At 35.0% G+C, this 18,453-nt stretch overlaps 1 protein-coding gene across 1 annotated transcript; it reads left to right on the top strand.

Moving 5' to 3' along the window:
• Positions 1-1,237: 1,237 nt before the first annotated feature.
• Positions 1,238-4,781, top strand: NIR1 (nitrite reductase 1). Its single transcript, XM_059590995.2, has 4 exons — positions 1,238-1,784; positions 2,430-2,784; positions 3,341-3,629; positions 3,834-4,781. The coding sequence occupies exons 1-4, from the start codon at positions 1,415-1,417 to the stop codon at positions 4,572-4,574; spliced, it is 1,755 nt and encodes a 584-aa protein (XP_059446978.2). The 5' UTR covers positions 1,238-1,414; the 3' UTR covers positions 4,575-4,781.
• Positions 4,782-18,453: the final 13,672 nt, after the last annotated feature.

Here is an 18,453-nt window from a genome sequence, read left to right as displayed (position 1 = left end):
ACATTAGACGAATTGAAAAAAAAAATAAAAATTGCAAGTTTGGGGGGGGTGCATTGCAAAAATTGAAATATTAGAGTTCAAATTGAAAATCATCACAAACTTTGAGGGGGTAAAATATAATTTTTCCAAAGGTAACAAACCTTGGCTAGAACTCAAACTTCAAAATCGGCTTACAAGGAAAGGGTATTTAAGAGCTTAAGATTGGATTTAATCACTGTTGGATATTTGGAATCACAACATATCACCACGCTCTACGGTCGACATCTCGACGACTCATCATTCCATGTTAGCTAACTTTGTCAACCCAATTTTCTACAAGTAACAGCTCTCCCTAGGTCGCCTCCTTTATGATTCAGCCCCCACACGTGTGGCCGACTACCAATTATTTTAAAAATTTAAGTTATAAAAAAAGATGAATTTAATAATTTAGTTAATATTCTAACAACAATAATGGAATCCTTAGGCCTTGTTTATTAATGTATTTTAGATATTTTTATTTGAAAAAGTAAAGGTGAAAATTGTTTTTGTATTTTTATGAGTATTTTATATTTGAATTCTTTGTTAATATTTTCGTTTTGAGAAGCGAAAAAAAGAAATATACAATAGGATTTCTATCATCAGCGTGAAAATAAAAAAATTAAAAAAAAAAAAAAAAAAAAGAAGAAAAGTAAAGGTTGTGATTACAAAGTGTCAAAGTCAGTTTGAACAAGTCGTGATAAAATGAGGACTAGAGCCTTTAAAATGTGATGGACTTTTAAAATTATTATTATTAAATTTTGATATATTGGTAAATTTAAAAGTTACAATGATAATATATATATATATATATAATCATTCTTCAAGCATTAGTCGTGTTAAAATAATGATTAAGTGATTAAATTTATCTCTTCCTATTCGTTTAAGCTTTGAGATAATTGATAATTTAACATGGTATCAGAGTCAAAGGTCTAGAGATTAAACCTTGACTCTGTCAAATCACCTAATTTAAATTAAATATTTTTCGTGTTGGGCCTAACCTATTAAAAGAGAGTAGAGCCTAATGAAGTGCTTAAATTTATTTTTTTATTTTAGCTTAATTTTTAGAGGAATAAATAGTAATTTAATGCGGGAAGAACTCAAGTCATCGGATTTAAAAAGTCAAAATAAAGACAAAAAAGGGAACAATATAGTAATGTATTCGGTCGGGTACAACAAATCACAATAACAAAAGCCTTGGCTCTTGGCATCTCCCAAAGGCCCCTAAAAAACGAATGGAACAGGGGAGCCTCCCTGTGAACAACCTCTCATCATCTCCTAAGGTCCCCCCAACATCCCCTTCAACCTCTACAAAAGTGCTCACGCTCCTCTCTTGGGTCACTACTGTTTCCACCACCACCACCACTATAATTATTACCATTACAAGCTTAAGTTTACAATGTCATCGCTTTCAGTGCGCTTTCTTTCACCTCCCCTGTTTTCTTCCACCTCTGTATGGCCAAGAACAGGGCTTGCCGCCACTCAGGTGGTGGCACCGGTTGTGGCGGAGGTGGACGTGGAGGGGAGGCTGGAGCCGAGAGTAGAGGAGAGAAACGGGTACTGGGTGTTGAAAGAGAAGTTCAGGGAAGGCATAAATCCTCAGGAGAAAGTGAAGCTCGAGAGAGAGCCTATGAAGCTTTTCATGGAAGGTGGGATAGAAGATTTGGCCAAGATTTCGCTGGAGGAGATTGAGAAGGATAAGGCTATGAAGAGTGATATTGATGTAAGGCTCAAGTGGCTTGGTCTCTTCCATAGGCGAAAGCATCAGTGTAAGTTATAGCAAATTCTGTTTTTTTTTTTTTTTAATTTCAAAAATATATTCTCTTATTATTAGTAAGGGTGTACATGGTTTTGATTGTTTGGTTCTATGAATTGATTATATGTGGTCTTGAATTCGCTGTCAATTGCATAATTTACGCTGGATTTTTGAACTTCTTTCTGCAACTGGAGCTGAAAATTTATATTTTGACTTGTATTGTGTGCGGTTTAGATTAGTTGATGGATTGGTTCTCCTTTGATCTGTTTTTCTTGCTGGTAGAATTTGGAGGAAGAAATCAAAAAACTTGGTACATTGTAGACTGCATAATTGATAACCAGTGAAAATCCTATGATATCAGAACTACCGGTTATTCTAAAAGCTTAAGCTGATAGGAAGAGGTAAATTTAATCACTTAATCATTACTTTAACACTCTCCCGTTTTAATATGTGAGTCCCAACACGTGAAATATTTAATTTAAATGGGGGGAGGGGTTTTGATGGAATCAAGGTTCGATCTCAGGACCTTTGGTTCTAATACCATGTTAAATTACCAGTTATCCCAAAAGCTTAAGCTGATAGGAAGAGATAAATTTAATCACTTAATCATTACTTTAACATTTTAACCGATGGAATTTGCTTTGTTGGTGATAATCAGATGGTAGATTTATGATGAGACTGAAGCTACCTAATGGGGTAACAACAAGTGCACAAACTCGATACTTAGCAAGTGTGATTAGGAAATATGGAAAGGACGGGTGTGCAGATGTGACCACCAGGCAAAATTGGCAAATTCGCGGTGTGGTACTGCCAGATGTGCCAGAAATACTTAAAGGTCTTGCAGAAGTTGGCTTAACCAGCCTGCAAAGTGGAATGGATAATGTGAGAAACCCTGCTGGGAACCCCCTTGCAGGCATTGACATACATGAGATTGTTGATACACGACCTTACACCAACTTGTTATCACACTTTATCACTGCTAATTCGCTCGGTAATCCGGCTGTCACTAACTTGTAAGTCTCTTTAGCCGCCTCAGTAGCAGAATTGCTTCTTTTTTGTTTGCTCTAGTTAAGGATTTGCTTACAACAACTGTCTATGTAGTCTCAAATTATGTTGGGCATTTGGAGTTTCTCACTGATCTAAAATTTTTGTATTGGGTTTAACTGCATTAATTGTCAGTCACAGCCTTGTATAGGCATAGTAAGGAGCTGGGAATGTTTGGAAAGTGATAATTCTTCAAATATGCAGTGATTGGACACAGGAGTTTCAGATTCTGACAATTTTGGTATTTTGAAGCCTTTTTTTTCCCCCTAATATGGAAGGGGAAGTTTTAGTATTCATGTACTAATAGTTTCATAATGCAAAATTGCCAAAAATAATTACTGGTTCAAAAGATTGGGAGGTTCCCTATTGGGTCGCAACAATGTTTAGCTTTGATTTGTGAAGTAATGGTATATGTTTGACAAAGTTTGATATTTAGGCCAAATAGGAGTGCTTATATGTCACAAAAAAGCATGAGAGCAAGGGGAGTTGTTTGTGATGCCTTATTGTTAATTTCTGTCTGAGCAGGCCAAGGAAGTGGAATGTGTGTGTAGTGGGTTCTCATGATCTCTTTGAGCATCCTCACATCAATGATCTTGCTTACATACCTGCTATAAAGGATGGAAGGTTTGGTTTCAATCTGCTGGTTGGTGGCTTCTTTAGTCCCAAGCGATGTGCAGAAGCAGTCCCTCTCGATGCCTGGGTCTCAGCGGATGATGTAATCCCAGTGTGCAAAGCCATACTGGAGGCTTATAGGGATCTTGGCACCAGAGGGAACAGACAGAAAACAAGAATGATGTGGTTGATTGATGAACTTGTGAGTAATAATCATTCCCTTAATTATACGTTGTATCTGATCCAGTTCTATGAATGATATGTATCTTTCTTAAGCATAAATTGCCCGATTTCATAGCATAAGAACTGAGGGATCTTATTATTTCTAGCATGCATTTCTTGAGTGAAATTTATGATTTGTTAATAATATGAGAATGATTGTTCTATCTAATTTAACACAATGCAGGGAATAGAAGGATTTAGGTCAGAGGTGGTGAAAAGAATGTCCAACCAAGAGCTGGAGAGAGCTTCTCCTGAAGATCTAATTCAGAAGCAATGGGACAGGAGAGATTATCTTGGTGTCCATCCACAGAAACAAGAAGGCCTTAGTTACGTGGGTCTTCACATTCCGGTGGGTCGAGTCCAAGCAGACGACATGGATGAACTAGCTCGTTTAGCTGACATATATGGCTGCGGCGAACTTCGGCTCACCGTGGAGCAAAACATCATAATTCCCAACATTGAGAACTCAAAGCTCGAAGCCTTACTCAGAGAGCCTCTATTGAAAGACAGGTTTTCACCAGAACCTCCTATTCTCATGAAAGGGTTGGTGGCATGTACTGGGAAACAATTCTGTGGGCAAGCAATTATAGAGACAAAGGCCAGGGCTTTGAAGGTGACTGAGGAAGTTCAACGGCAAGTGGCGGTGACTCGGCCGGTTCGGATGCACTGGACAGGCTGTCCAAATAGCTGTGGGCAGGTTCAAGTGGCTGATATTGGTTTCATGGGGTGTATGGCAAGGGATGAGAATGGGAAGCCTTGTGAAGGTGCTGATGTTTTTCTGGGAGGCAGAATTGGGAGTGACTCACATTTGGGAGATCTTTACAAGAAGGGTGTTCCTTGCAAGGACTTGGTGCCATTGGTAGTGGACATTCTGGTTAAACATTTTGGAGCCCAACCAAGAGAGAGGGAAGAGAGTGACGATTGATTCAAGCAGCAAGGTTACTCTTCTTTTACCATTTTGGATGACTTCCTGGAAAGCATTTATTCTAGGAGAGGGAACATGATGCATCAAGGAAATCCTTATGGGACTAATATTTGTGAGAGGGAGGCACAATTTAGTGCCTATCAGGAGTCTGTTTAAATTAACTTATGTATCAAAATAGCTAAGAGTTGAATGGTAATATGAATAAAATAGAAGGAATCTTTTTTAAAAAAAATAAAAAATTATTCTAAGTAAATATTATTATTGCAGACTAAGAAGAGAAACAAGAAGTAACAGGTCCCTGAGTATCAACTGATAAAACAAAAGGAACCCACTGAGCTTGATTGTGAGCCAAGCTATTAATAAATGCAGGAACTTTCCTGACATACCAGCTGGAGAAAGAAGCCTGCAAATCTATTATGTGCAAGAATTGAGCTAATTTCTCAGTCAGGAATAATCTCCCTGTTTTGAAGAGTAGTCACCAATATTATGGACCTTTCTTTAATGTTATTTGTTATTGATGATATACCAAATCAGGGACGGAGCCAGCTTTAAGTTTGGAGAGGGACCAATTGATAAAAAATACCTTAATTTTTTTTGCCTTGAAAATGTTTTTTTCTTGTAATTTGGGGGGGACCAGGGCCACTGCCAGTCCCCCCTACTGGAGTGGCACCAGTCTGTAGCTAGCGAGAGAGCATAGCTAAGTCAGCATTTTAGTCTCAATAAGAGAAAATGAGGTGGAGATTCTTCTGGTAGAGGAGACATACCTAAGTTACTGAAAGGAGGGGTATTTAATTTTCTATATATCCACATAAGTTTTATTAGCCAAATTCAGATTCTTTGCCTCATAGAGTGCTAGAAACTTTGCCTCATATTGTTTCCCCTAGATTAGCTTGTGAAGGAGGATGTTAATCAAGGCCCAAATTCAGATTCTGACTTCTTCTGAAGGTACAATAAAGATGAGTTGAGCAGTGCCTGCTATAGACCTACTTGGGTGAGTTTCAATCAAGCCTTCTGTTTGGGCTATAGCCTTGCAAAGTAGCGTGGACAGTTGCCCATAGGAATGCATTTCAGAACCCATAGACAAGCAACTAACTTATTCACCAATTTTTTTTTTTTTTTTTGGGTAAGTTTAAGCTTTTGATATTGGAATAATTAGTGATTTATCTATGAGCGAAAGGACATGAGGGGGCGACCAACTGTGGCTAACTTTACGAGAACATAATCATGGTAGCACATACTCGTTGGGAATTGCACAGGAGAGGCCTAGACAGCGAGAACCGTAGGTGCTTCTTCGTAGCTTGTAGCTTGACCCAGCCCCACCAAGACATTAGTGGATCCCCGAGGTAGTTAATAGTAATTAGGTTTGTGTGACTGATTCTCTATTACGAAGATTCGAACCTACGTCCTAATATATACTTGGAACTCATAGAGATTTTTTTGAGACCACTGAACCACCGCTACTGATGATTTGTGTTTTCCATTGTTTGTTAATATTTTTATTCAGAAAACAAAAGACAAAAGTGAAAAATAGAATTGTTTAACAAACAAAGCTAACACATATGCTTGGTAATAAAGTAGGTAAAAGAGATCAAATATGTCTATTTTTATTCCAAACTACTTTTTAGATATTTAATAACTTAAGCATTAGAATCATTTTTAGCCGCCCACATCTAAAAGCTCTTTTTGCTTTCTTTTCTTTTTCTTTTCTCCTCCTTTAGAAAATTGCCCTTACAAAACTATTATTTAAATAAGAACCAAACATACCCTCAATTTTTTACTTTGTGAATACATTAATAATACATTAATATGGTTGATGGGATATCTAGCTAGTGCCTAGTTTTTTTTTTTTTTTTTGAACCTTGACTTTTTGATAAAGTTTTTCTTCAAATTGGGTTGGAAGAATTTCCTTTAACCTAATCTATAAAAGTGACATGTATCGATTTTTTTAATAATATGTGAGATGCACATGAATTTTTAATAAAATTTATTTCAACTTCATCTCTGCTGTTAAAAAAATATGTGCATTTCACATATTCAAGGGACACATGTTACTTTTATAGACTACGTTGAAGGAACTTCCTCCAACCCAGTTTGGAGGAGAACTTTGCCCTTTGAAAAATGTTTTGAGCCCTCTTTATTTATTGCCAATTAAAAACTGAAAAAAAAAAGAAGAAGAAAAAATTTAATAAAAAAATAAAAGATGAATTTCTTATTAATTGGGAAAGTCAGCATGCATGACTTGCCCCAGGACGGTGCCACAATAAAGAGAAGAGTAATGACACCGTGTTTCAATACAACCCATAATTGAACAACTTGTTTGAGTAGTTTAAATCAACACTAATCAATTAATAGTCGTTGAAGATAAATGAGACTGAGACGTGACTGAAAAAAAATCAACCAATGCCCGGGACTTATTGAAACATTTTGGACCATGCAATATATTGATCCTATATATGCCAATTAAAACCATATAAAATTAGAGATACAATTTTGTTGAATATTTTTTTTAATCCAATTTATATTTGCTATTAGCGCACATAATTGTCACATAATCACATACTCTTTTAATTTTATATATATATATATATATATCATCAGTTTGATAAACTATTGATGCTTACTGTCAGTGATGGAGGAAGGGGGTGGCCGGTATAAGCCATCGCCACCCTCCAACTCATAAGTAAAAAAAAAAAAATAATAAATAAAAAATTGAAGGTAAAAATAATAATTTATAAGGTATTTATTGTTTTTTATTTTTATTTTTTTGCATATTAGCCCCTAACAACACAATTTATTGGCACTTGACCTCTGCCTATACTAAACTTTGCCTCTGTCCCTGCTCACTGTCCTTGCTATTAAGAACGCTCACCTCTTCTTGGACTGAAACTCAGCTCCTCTCATCTCTAATACCCAGCTTTTTTTGCTTTCCATCCCGGGTTGAAAGCTTTAAAAAATTCCTAATGTGCCAATTCTGATGTACACTTTGTTGTTAGATAAGTCACTTTCCACCTTGTGTTCGGAAGTATTCACACTCCTTCCCATTTTCTGTCATCTATTATAATTTTCCCCTTTCCCATTTGTCCTTATTTGAATAAAAATAAAAACCCAGCTGGGATTGTTACCATTCCATACAGGCCATGCTGCAGACATTGCATGGTAGTGTTGGTATTAAGAGGTTTGGCTTGGGTCTAATTTCAATGAGGTTGGGATATGTGTATGTCCCTTTGTGGTCTTTGGATATTGCAGACCAGATTGACACGCCTAGCAACAACAAGGAAGTACAAGATCATGCCACAATCCTCACGTTGTTGGAATTAAAAAAACATGCCTAGATATGGTCCAAAAAATAGGATATGAAGGAATTAGGAAAAGGGAACATGCTGAGACAAAATGTGGGTTAAGCTGATCAATGATCCACCAAGTTGGAAAATGGGAACAAGTGGAAATCAAAATCCTATGCACTTTTGAAGCAAAACATGGGTAAGTGGGGGCCCTTTTCTAATAAGTGTGGTACATTGTGCCCTGCATGCCAATATCTAAAGTAAATCTGGCTGATCACAAGTTTTAGCCTAGAAAAAGGCGAACACTTTTGGATAGCCTCCATAGATAGATGGGGGCTTGGCTGTTTCGGAGGTAGCTAGCTTTGCTTTCATTGGAGTATTGTGGATATGTATATCATTGTTCCAAGGAATTTTATCCAACAAGCAAGCACTAGTTTTTAGTCAAAAATCTCCTAATTACAAATTATTCAGACACTGTAAAACAACACAATTGTATGCAGTCTTTGGATGGAGAGCATAACTCCAAATTGAGATGTGCTTGCTCACAATAATGAGATCAGATGATTTTAGAATTTCCATGCATTTACCTAATATTATGCAAAGGGTAGTTTAATTCCATGCTCACACACGAACCGGATCTCCTGCAATTGTCTGCTCCCGATTAAAGTGTAAGTGAGCTCCCGATTAAAGTGTAAGTGAGCTGACAATTGAAAGAGATCCCAATGAACCCACGTGCCCAAACAGGTCTTGAACAGCTAAACCAGTACCGGTTCAAACGGTTAGGTCTCACAACTGCTAGCAATTCCTGTTGAGCATGATGTAATGAAAGCACCACACTTGCTTGTCAGCATCATAGGGGCACTGAGAGGGTTAGGCATGCATTAGATATAGGACCGACCACTATCCGCCGTATGTTCCAAATATGGAATCAATACTCAAAGGCTGAGTTCACTTTTCATAGCACCTTTTTTTTTTTTTGTTTGTATGGCTCAGCATTTTTAAAGCATTTGTTTGGCTAATTTTAGGTGAATATCATATTGGGCACTATTCTGGGTATATGGAACTATGGAAGATACCTTTTTTTCTGGGTTTTTTTTTTTTTTTCCTTCCTGTGATAGATCATCTAAAAGATCTCATGGAATTTGATTTCCCTACCTTTTTTGGCCTTTCTCAGTAAATCCAGCCATATCCCTCAAGTTTTTTTGGCCTCATTGAAGCATACAACTCCTAGGAGCCATACAATTTGACTATGGTGGTCAAATCACACGTTTTCTGAAGAGAGCAAATGCAATGCACGCAAGCTAGATAGATATTTTAGGTCTTTGCAGCTGATCTTCATGGCTGCCAAAAGATTCTTCAGGGTTCTTTGAGAGTACATTGGCTGGAAACTTGGAAACTTATCCATTAGCTCGATCACAACTCAAACGAATTTATCCTTGGAAACCTTTTCTTTAATATGTCATACAATGATCCCATGGATGTTGTAGATGATGTCGGTGAGAGAATCTGTTTGTATCATTTGGTATTAGAGACAACCACTACGTCGAGTATAGGGTCAAACGGGTTGCGGGTTTGTGATGTCTCTGCAGCCAATATGCTACAATCCTAAGTATCTCACGTGACTTAAATGTAATCTTGACCCTATGTATATAAACACTTAACGCTCTCCCCTTATAAACGTGTACATCAGAGAAACTTCAAATGCAAATATATGCTGTAATATGAGCGTCTCCTAGCCATGTAGATATGCAACAACCAAAGTGATAGACATTACTGTGAAAATCAGCCACTTTTTCCTATGGCCAGTAATGATACACCAAATGTTAGCAGCAAGAATTGTTCTTCTTCGAACACAACAAGACGAGACGTGCAAGACCAACATTACTTTCAAGTTTTGGATAACTTTATTGATATATGCTTTTGCCAATTGTCCGTGTCTCTGTGGAAGTCTACATTGATCTCGATCTACTTTACATTTTATGGCCACGATCACTTCTGCATATATTGCCAAGTGTTTAGAACAGGAACTTTTTATGCATCTAGGATTGCAAGTACTTTTCTTTTTGATAAGCATGAAAGAGCTATAAGCCTTTGTTAAGATCAAACCTTAAACTTTATGTGGTGCCTTTGATCATTAGATGATCATGATGCTTTTTGGATTGATATTTGCAGCAAGATTTTCTTTTTATGATATGTCACTTTAATGATATTGTGTTACTTTTTTTTTTTTTTTTTTTTGTTAAGTGCATAAAAAAGAACAAGAAATTACAAAATCAAAGAGCTGGGCAACCCAAACAAAAAGCCCCTAAATCACCCTAACATAACAGGTAAATAAAAATTACAAGCCAATGTATCAAAAAATGACGCAGGCCTATGGTTTCTTGGTATAAAGACCAAAAAAATAGATCACCAAAAAAGGCGGTGATATATGGTACTGTGTCAAAGAAGGCACCACCAAAAGGATAAGAGTGGCCGGAGCACAAAACTGGAAAAGTACAACAAACCTCCTCAAATCCCACAAGAATCAAAGGTGGCAATACTCAAATATATAGGGAAAAGAACAGCACATAAACAAAAATAGCATAAAGAAGACACAACCCAAAACAAATTATGAGAAAACAACAAAATAATAAAAAAAAAATACAATAAACAGCAACATCGAAGAATGGACTAACATGAATAGTCACTTAAAACACGTTATATCAACCTATATAAAATACAATAAACATGTTAACTAAGCCCACTAGTCTTCACATTAAGAGTTGGGAGATAAAATGATTTAAGTTGTTAATTAATTAGCAAAATTGTGTTGGGAGTGAGCACTCAAGTGTTGGGGTGTTAGCTAGGTCCCAGTCATTACGTGGAAAAGTGACGCCGAGGGCATCCTGAGGAATCAATGCAGGATGAATTATAAAGGAGAGGGGATGGCTCAGTGCCGTACTGCAGTGGCCTTTCTCTGAGAAAATCTAATGAAGATTCGTACTTATTACCTGTTGGGGTGTTTGGCCATGGAGTACTCCATGGCTCCAATTATTGCTCAACATAAACAAAAGCCATCATTAACAGCACCAAGTAAAGGAAAAAAGAGAGTGCAACTCTGGATGGCCAAAATTGGTGCATTTTGATTCCAGGTATCTTTGAGTAGGAGTACGTAGGACCCTTGAGATGATAGATTTTGGATTTTGTATTTATCCTCCTCATATTTCTTCTAAATCTTAAGTTATTTTTAATTTTATCACCAATTTGGTCTAAATAGTATAATAATCAAAACCCTTAAAAAGAAGAAAATATGAGCACGTTAACACAAATTACCACTCTTAATATTCGCTGACGAGATAGTCAATCAAACATCAAGATCACAGTTTGTACAAAAGTTGTAAAACATTTTAAATCTCAACAAGTAATGGAAAAGAAAAAAGGAAATGAATTTCTTTACTTGATTTTTTTGATCCATATGGAGGCCAGGATTAGGAAAGTAGGATAAAATGGCTATTAATGTGATCCCATTTTAAGAGGTTCCCACAAAAGACAAGGGTTGTTGCCCTAATCATTTAAGAGAGAGAGATGGAGAGAAAAGGGAAAAAGGAAAAAGGAAAAAGGGAAAGGCATATATTTATCTTGAGATAAAAATAAGGAGGTGTGCAATGTATAAGCAGCTGCATCTTTTAGATGGGACAAAGGATAATGATTACGCTAATCAATATTATTTTAGATGGGACAAAGTTGCAAATATAAGTTGGGCTTATCCAATTATAAATCTTGCTTATAATGAACAAGTTGGATTCATCTAATTATATAACTCAGATAATTATGGGTTTTGGGTGAGAACCCAATCCAACCCAGACAGTAAAATTAAATCTGAACGGTTGAAAAGCTATCGAAAATATGTTATAGTTTTTTTTACGGCACCTAAACCAAACCCAATTAATTGACCTATTAGTGTGATAGCTTGAAGCCTTGACTTTGGTGTGGATATCAATGAGCATCAGCCACAAAAGGATACCCTGATCAGCCAGGGAAACTTTTTCGTCCAGGCAAAAGAGAAAATTTTCAAAGGAATCTAGACAGGTTGCCAAGGAGAAGGAGTCACAAATCGCCACATCAAAATTGATTTTGTGGGAATTTTCTAGAGGATTAAACTCAAGTTTTGAATTAATTGAGCCCTAATTAAGCCTTAAGATGTTCTATATGAAGCCTTTTAGCTTGTTCCCACCAGTAGGATCGAGTAGGGGAAAAACTCCATGAGCCACATTGTTCCTTTGAAGCCATATAATATCTATGCAATTACTGCAAAAAGCCAAAAAAAAAAGTGAGAACACAATTTGTATAGTCAAAATGGGGGACTCGATGTATGAACATAACTATTTTTTGGATTAGGATTCTGTGCAATTTCTCTTATTTGGTCTATTTATTTTAAATGAATTGTCCAAATCGCAACAACGCATAAGAAAGGGAAAGAAGAGTGATTTGCAAACAAAGCTCACCACGTGGAAGCCACTGGGGCGATCATTAGGAGTGGTTGAACCACCCCGAAGCTAACAGCAACCTCTTCTTTCTTTCTCCTATGTGTTGACATAATCTCACTATAAAAAAATCACAAAATAGTGACTCTTGGAAGGTAACGGTTTAAGCCCAAAAAACGTCACTATTAATGTAGTGACGTTTGCATAGTGACATTTGGCAAAAGACCTTAAAACATAGTGATTGGATTCAAAATTAGAGATGTTTGCACAGTAAAAATGTTATTACAATATGACATTTAAGGCCACGTATCACCTTTTGGAAGGTAACGCTTAAAAACTGCGTGTCACCTTCCAAAAGGTGACGTTTGCACTATTCAAAGTTAGTGGTTTGATTGTTCATTTTACATAAGCAACCTAAATAAGAGCTATTGCATCTGGTTCAATGTTTTAGGTATTAGACCGAATCTCAATCTTTTTTCTTGTTGCTTGTCTATGCAAAACCATGCAACAAAGTCAATTACTTTAAATTTGGTAAAAAAAAAAAAAAAAAAACCTTTTCTAGGTTTATTTGGGTCCTTGGGGTTTGACTATTTTGCAAATAGCTTCCTTTGTTTCATTAAGTGATTGCGAACTCCCTACGGTAATCATAACTAACAAATACCTCCCTCCTTCGAACATCCATTTGAAATTTGACGAAAATTGCCAATATACCACATCATCACTAATAGAAAATAGGCATGTGTCCCATATATAGGATACCAAAATATAAAAACATTAAAATAATATTAAAAGAAAAAGAGTGCCACTTAAAATTTGCGTTTTTTTTTTTTTTATTTATATTTTTTTTTCTATTTTTTTTTTATCTAACTCATCGTACAAGATATGTGTCTAATAATTATTGATAATGATGTGGTACATTGACATTTTTCGTAAAAAAATTCAAACAGATGTTCAGTATAAGAAGTTATTTGTTACTTATGATTATTATAAGAAGTTCATAGTCACTTTTTGAAACCGAGTGAGCTATTTGTAAATCGGTCAAACCTTAGGGACCAAATAGCATTTATTCCTATTTATTTTGTAGTTTGTGTTTTAGATTAGTTTTCAATTTGGTCAATTAATTTAAGATCCGAGTCTACAAATATTTTAAATCCATTCCATTTTTCCCCCAAATAAATAATAAAAATAATTGGATATATTATTATCCCATTCACTTTAACATTTTTTTTTTTTTTTTTATAGAAGAAAAATGAGGTATTGTTGAGGGGTGGCTCATGGCCGCCATTTAAAAAAACAAAAAAAAAAAAAAATGATGGATAATAGTGTTTTTATGTCGTTTTTATCATTAATTTTTTTTTAAAATGAGGGAAAAAAATTACGCAATTCTTAAATTTAAAATATTTCTAAAAGCCACAATCAAGAAAAAAAAGATAAGAATCTTGTAAAATTCTATTTCAACAAATAAAACTTTCAAAGTCGAGAATAAATGGTGTTAGAATATAATCAGAATATATTTTGATTATATTCTGATAATCACTGCGCATAATGATGTATTTCATGAACGTACTAAACACATTGAGATCGACTGTCATTTTGTGCGCTATCATCTTTTGCAGGGGACTCTCCGTCTCTGTCCCATTGCTTCCGCTGATCAGTTGGCCGATGTGTTCACCAAAGCACATTCACCTGGACGGTTCCGTGATCTTGCTTCCAAACTCAAGTTGGCATCTACATTACCACCTTGAGTTTGAGGGGGGATGTTAGAATATAATCCGAATATATTCTGATTATATTCTGATAATCACCATAATTGCTGATTTGATATATTTTCCCTGTATATACTTTGATATTATTTTGTAATATTGTACATTAATTCCTTGATTGTAATTCCTATTCTGTCTGGCCTTATTCAACTATAAATAGGCACCATTGTATACAGTTCAAATCACACAGAAATACAATATTCAGTTTATCCCTATATTCTCTAGTATTCTATAGTTTATTTCAACAAATGGGAAGTGCTAAGAAGCCAAACAAATGAATCCAGAAAAATTTTTAAATTGACCTGGCAGACCGTGAGTGACAAATAAGGGAGAGAAAATTGCATTTTTTTTTTAAATTTAAAAACCCTTAACACGTCAATTGAAGGATTTTTGCAAATTCTCTTAAAATAGCAACAAATCCAAGAAAATTTAAAAAGTAAAGTAGTTTCATTTTACTTTTTTTTTTTTCTTTTCATTGCTTTAACTACTACAAGATGTCTCTTTGAAGTGTAATAGCAAGGTAATAATAAAAAAAAAAAAATTCTTTTGTCCAAGCCTTTTTATAATTAGACACAATAATAGACATGGATTGAACTCAATCATCTATCACTTTTATATGTTATTTGAAATAAATATTTATAAGATCGAGATAAATTTCATTTTAGACAACTTGTTTATTCATATTATCTTTGCTCTTATATATTTTATTAAGATGGTTTATCCAATTAATAATTTCAATATTGAATTTGTGAGTTCCCCCTATACCTTGTAAGAGTAGTGTCATTTTTTACACCCATTTTATATTGATTGACCTAACGTATTTTTAGTAATTTTTTTTAAAATTTTTTTAAAGTAATTGACATTAAAAAATTACTTAAAATACCTCAAATCAACTAATATAAAATTAAAGAAATATTATATATGCTTTTAAGTATTCACTTTTTGACGTAACACTAAAAATTATTATTAAATACTATATATTTTTATTTTTAATAATAATTTTTACTATTACCTTAAAAAATAATCGGAAAATGAAAACTTCAAAAAAAATGAAAGATTAATTAAAATGTTTCATTCAACCTGAAAAGCCTAGTTGGTGGAGAGCGCAAGAGCGGTAGTATTCAGATGGTCCGACCAATCGGACGGCCAACTGTCACTGTCCTCTTAGTGGATCCCACATGGCTCCTTCTAGTTTATTTTGAAGGCCTGGACCACCTCATATCGACACGTGTCGAATCTAATTGCGAAATGTACCACCTGACATCTGCTTCCCTAGGCTTGACGTCATGCTAGTGGGCCAGTGGCTCCCGCCTCCCCCACTCGCGAAGATTCTAGTTTTAATCAATCCGTACACAGAATCGACCGATGATGGGAACATGACAGGCTGGCCACACGATCTAGTTAGGTCGATGATCACAGCGGCTCGAACATGTGAGCTTCAATGCACCGCCGTATCACTTGGGTCCCGCTCTAGCACATGAAGACCGCCGACAAAACTAGATTCGCCTCAGATATCACGAAATGACGGAGACTACCTATGAGATTTTTCCTATGATGAGTAATGTTAGAAGAGTACTGTAAATTTGATTTGATTTTTAAATTTATTGTTAAATTTAAATTTATTAATAATTTTAAAGACATGATCTACTTGAGAGAACTCTAATTTTTATTCTAGCATTATTCATTCGTGATAGCCTCAATAACTTGTTTATATTCTAGATCAAAACCCGTTAAAACTGTTATTTATCTTCATTTTCAGAAGCATTTCAAGAAAATAATTTACTAAAGATACTGTGGAATACATTAATGCTATTAGGGGTGGGCAAATTAACTGTTTACTATCTATCGATTGTCACCGACCAACAACTGACTTCTGATGGTCGGTAAGTGAAATAAAAATATTGTTTCGACTTCCATTCGTATGGCGATATTTTTTTTTTTTTTTTGGTTAACTAATAATTAACTGACTTAACCGATTTTTCAAGTGAATTTTGAATTTTATTTGGTATGTTTCCTTATTGTGTTCGTCCAACTGATTTGTGTGGTTGTCCTTTTAGTTAGTGTTATACGAATTTACTTTTTCTTTTCATTTATAAAGCATATGCTTTACTAATTATATAGTTATTAAGAAATTGATAAATTTTAACATAAAAACTTGTAATTGACTTAATTGATCACCTATTAACCGATTAACCAAAAAAGTAGAAACTATTTCTTGTTGGTATGAAATTGGTTAATTAACCTATTTTTCATGAATCAGCAAGTGCGAATGCCCCTACCGACACCAACCGAACTAATACCCATCCCTAAATACTATTATCAATTATTATACATTTTTGTCACTGATAATTACTAGATATTGTAAGTGAAAATTACCAAAAAAAAAAAAATGAAATGGAAACAAAACTAGATCGAATTGAGGCATGAAATCGTTAGTTGAAGCGTTTTAAAAAGAGTTTCGAAAAAGTGAAAATTGAGAACTGTTTTGATTAGAAGATGGTTAGGAGAATGAGGCCGAGCATTTTTTTGGTGGGGATCATATTTGAAAAGTATTAATGTTTGTGAGGTTCATAAAAGAAATTTTATCTAGTAAATTAAGAAAAACAACACTCTTATTATAATATAACAACTTTTTTTCTATTCAATATAAGATAACAACTTAATTGTTCGTGGTATTGGTTTAGCTAGATCAGTTCTACAGAATTGGTTGGGTCTAAAGCCCCATTAAAAAACACCTTTCTTTACCCTAAAATCCCAATCTCTAATAGTACTTCTAAATTATTGGTATAATATATTGATTTAAGGTTGACGTTGATAAACATAAATTCTCATTAATTTTATTTTTTTAAATTACTAGCAATTTGGATAGTAAATGTAAAAAAAATTATTTATGGAATCCACCGATTTGAGTAGGTTTCAAACAATATATCCGACCATTTGTTGAGACAGGTGGATCCTATAAGAACTATTTTACATTTTCTATTTGAATTACTAGCAATTCAAACAACAAATTATTGAAATTCAGGATCCAGTACTGATGTGTTAGTTTATAATTAAGATCATTATACTAGTAGTGGATTGAAATCTAAGTTCATGGCATCAAGATTTCTGAGCAAATAAATGTCAACTATGAATTCACAGCTTGCCTAAATTGGAATAAACTCTATGTAATGGATCCAGCTTACATGCGGTTGACAAAATAACCGCATTGCTGCTGTTAAAATTTGAACGGTTCTGATTTAATACTAGTAGTTTTACACTGACGATGTTGATTTAACAAAAAGGCAAAGCAAACGGCATTGGATTCAAGAGACTGAACCACACTCGTTCCTCCACCACCTCTTGCTCTCGCTCCCACCGCTGTGCCTTCCTTTCCCATCTTTCTTTCTCTCTCTCTTCCTCTCCCACCGCTGTGCCTTCCTTTCCCATCTTTCTTTCTCTCTCTCTCTTCGAAGATTGATGTTAGCTTTGCTTAAAAATTTGGGTCTGCTTAATATTTTCACGGATTTGTGAGTTTGCTTAAAAGCTTTGTTCCCAATTACTCCAGTAATTCCACGGACATCTCCCCATTTGGTATCAATAGTGTATGAGTCTGGGCGTGGATGTTCACAAATATGGTTAATATTTTCTTGGATCGGTGAGTTTGCTTAAAATATTTGTTTCGTCAATTACTCCTCTTTTTGGGGCTTTTGAAGAGGAAAATAGGGGGAAAAAAACACTGGTAATTGTAAAGCAGCAAGGAAAAGAGGAATATGAAAGGAGTGTCCCTATCCAATCCATTTTGTTTCGTCTTTTTTATCCCTTCCATGCCCAGCGTCTTGTCCTCAAATTTCCTTTCCAGAAACCCCTTTCAGCACAACACAGACTGAGAGAGCTTGAGACTGAAAAATAAAATGGTGACTGGATGAAGAAGAGCATTCTGTAATAATCGTCTTTCTCCCAAATCTCTCTCTAGCTTCTCATTCCTCAAAGCCTTGTGTCTCTCCATAAGCACTCTTCCGCCAGAAAATAAACGGCGTTTGTTTTCCTTTTAGTCAGTCACAACATCTGATGATACTGCTATTATTAAATCTAGACCGTTCAACTACTAGTATTAAATCTGGACCTTTCAAATTTTAACAGCAGCTATGCGGTAAGCCGGATCCCTAGAAATTTTTAAAAGAATTTCAGTTTTTAAAATAATAAAATAATAATGATTATTAATATTATTAAAAATTTAAATATTATTTTATTATTTTATTAGTAGTGGGACACGTGGCAGAATAATAGCTAGTTCTTCGATGAAAATGAATGACTTGGATTTGAAATTTTAGAAACTAAAATTTTTCTAGAAATTTCAAGGGATCTGGATAACTACGTATTGGTTTAATTC

This window comes from Corylus avellana, chromosome 4 (genome assembly GCF_965113065.1).
Source record: "Corylus avellana chromosome 4, dhCorAvel1.hap1.2, whole genome shotgun sequence".
Lineage (NCBI taxonomy): Eukaryota > Viridiplantae > Streptophyta > Magnoliopsida > Fagales > Betulaceae > Corylus > Corylus avellana.
This window is presented reverse-complemented; position numbering and strand designations above follow the sequence as displayed.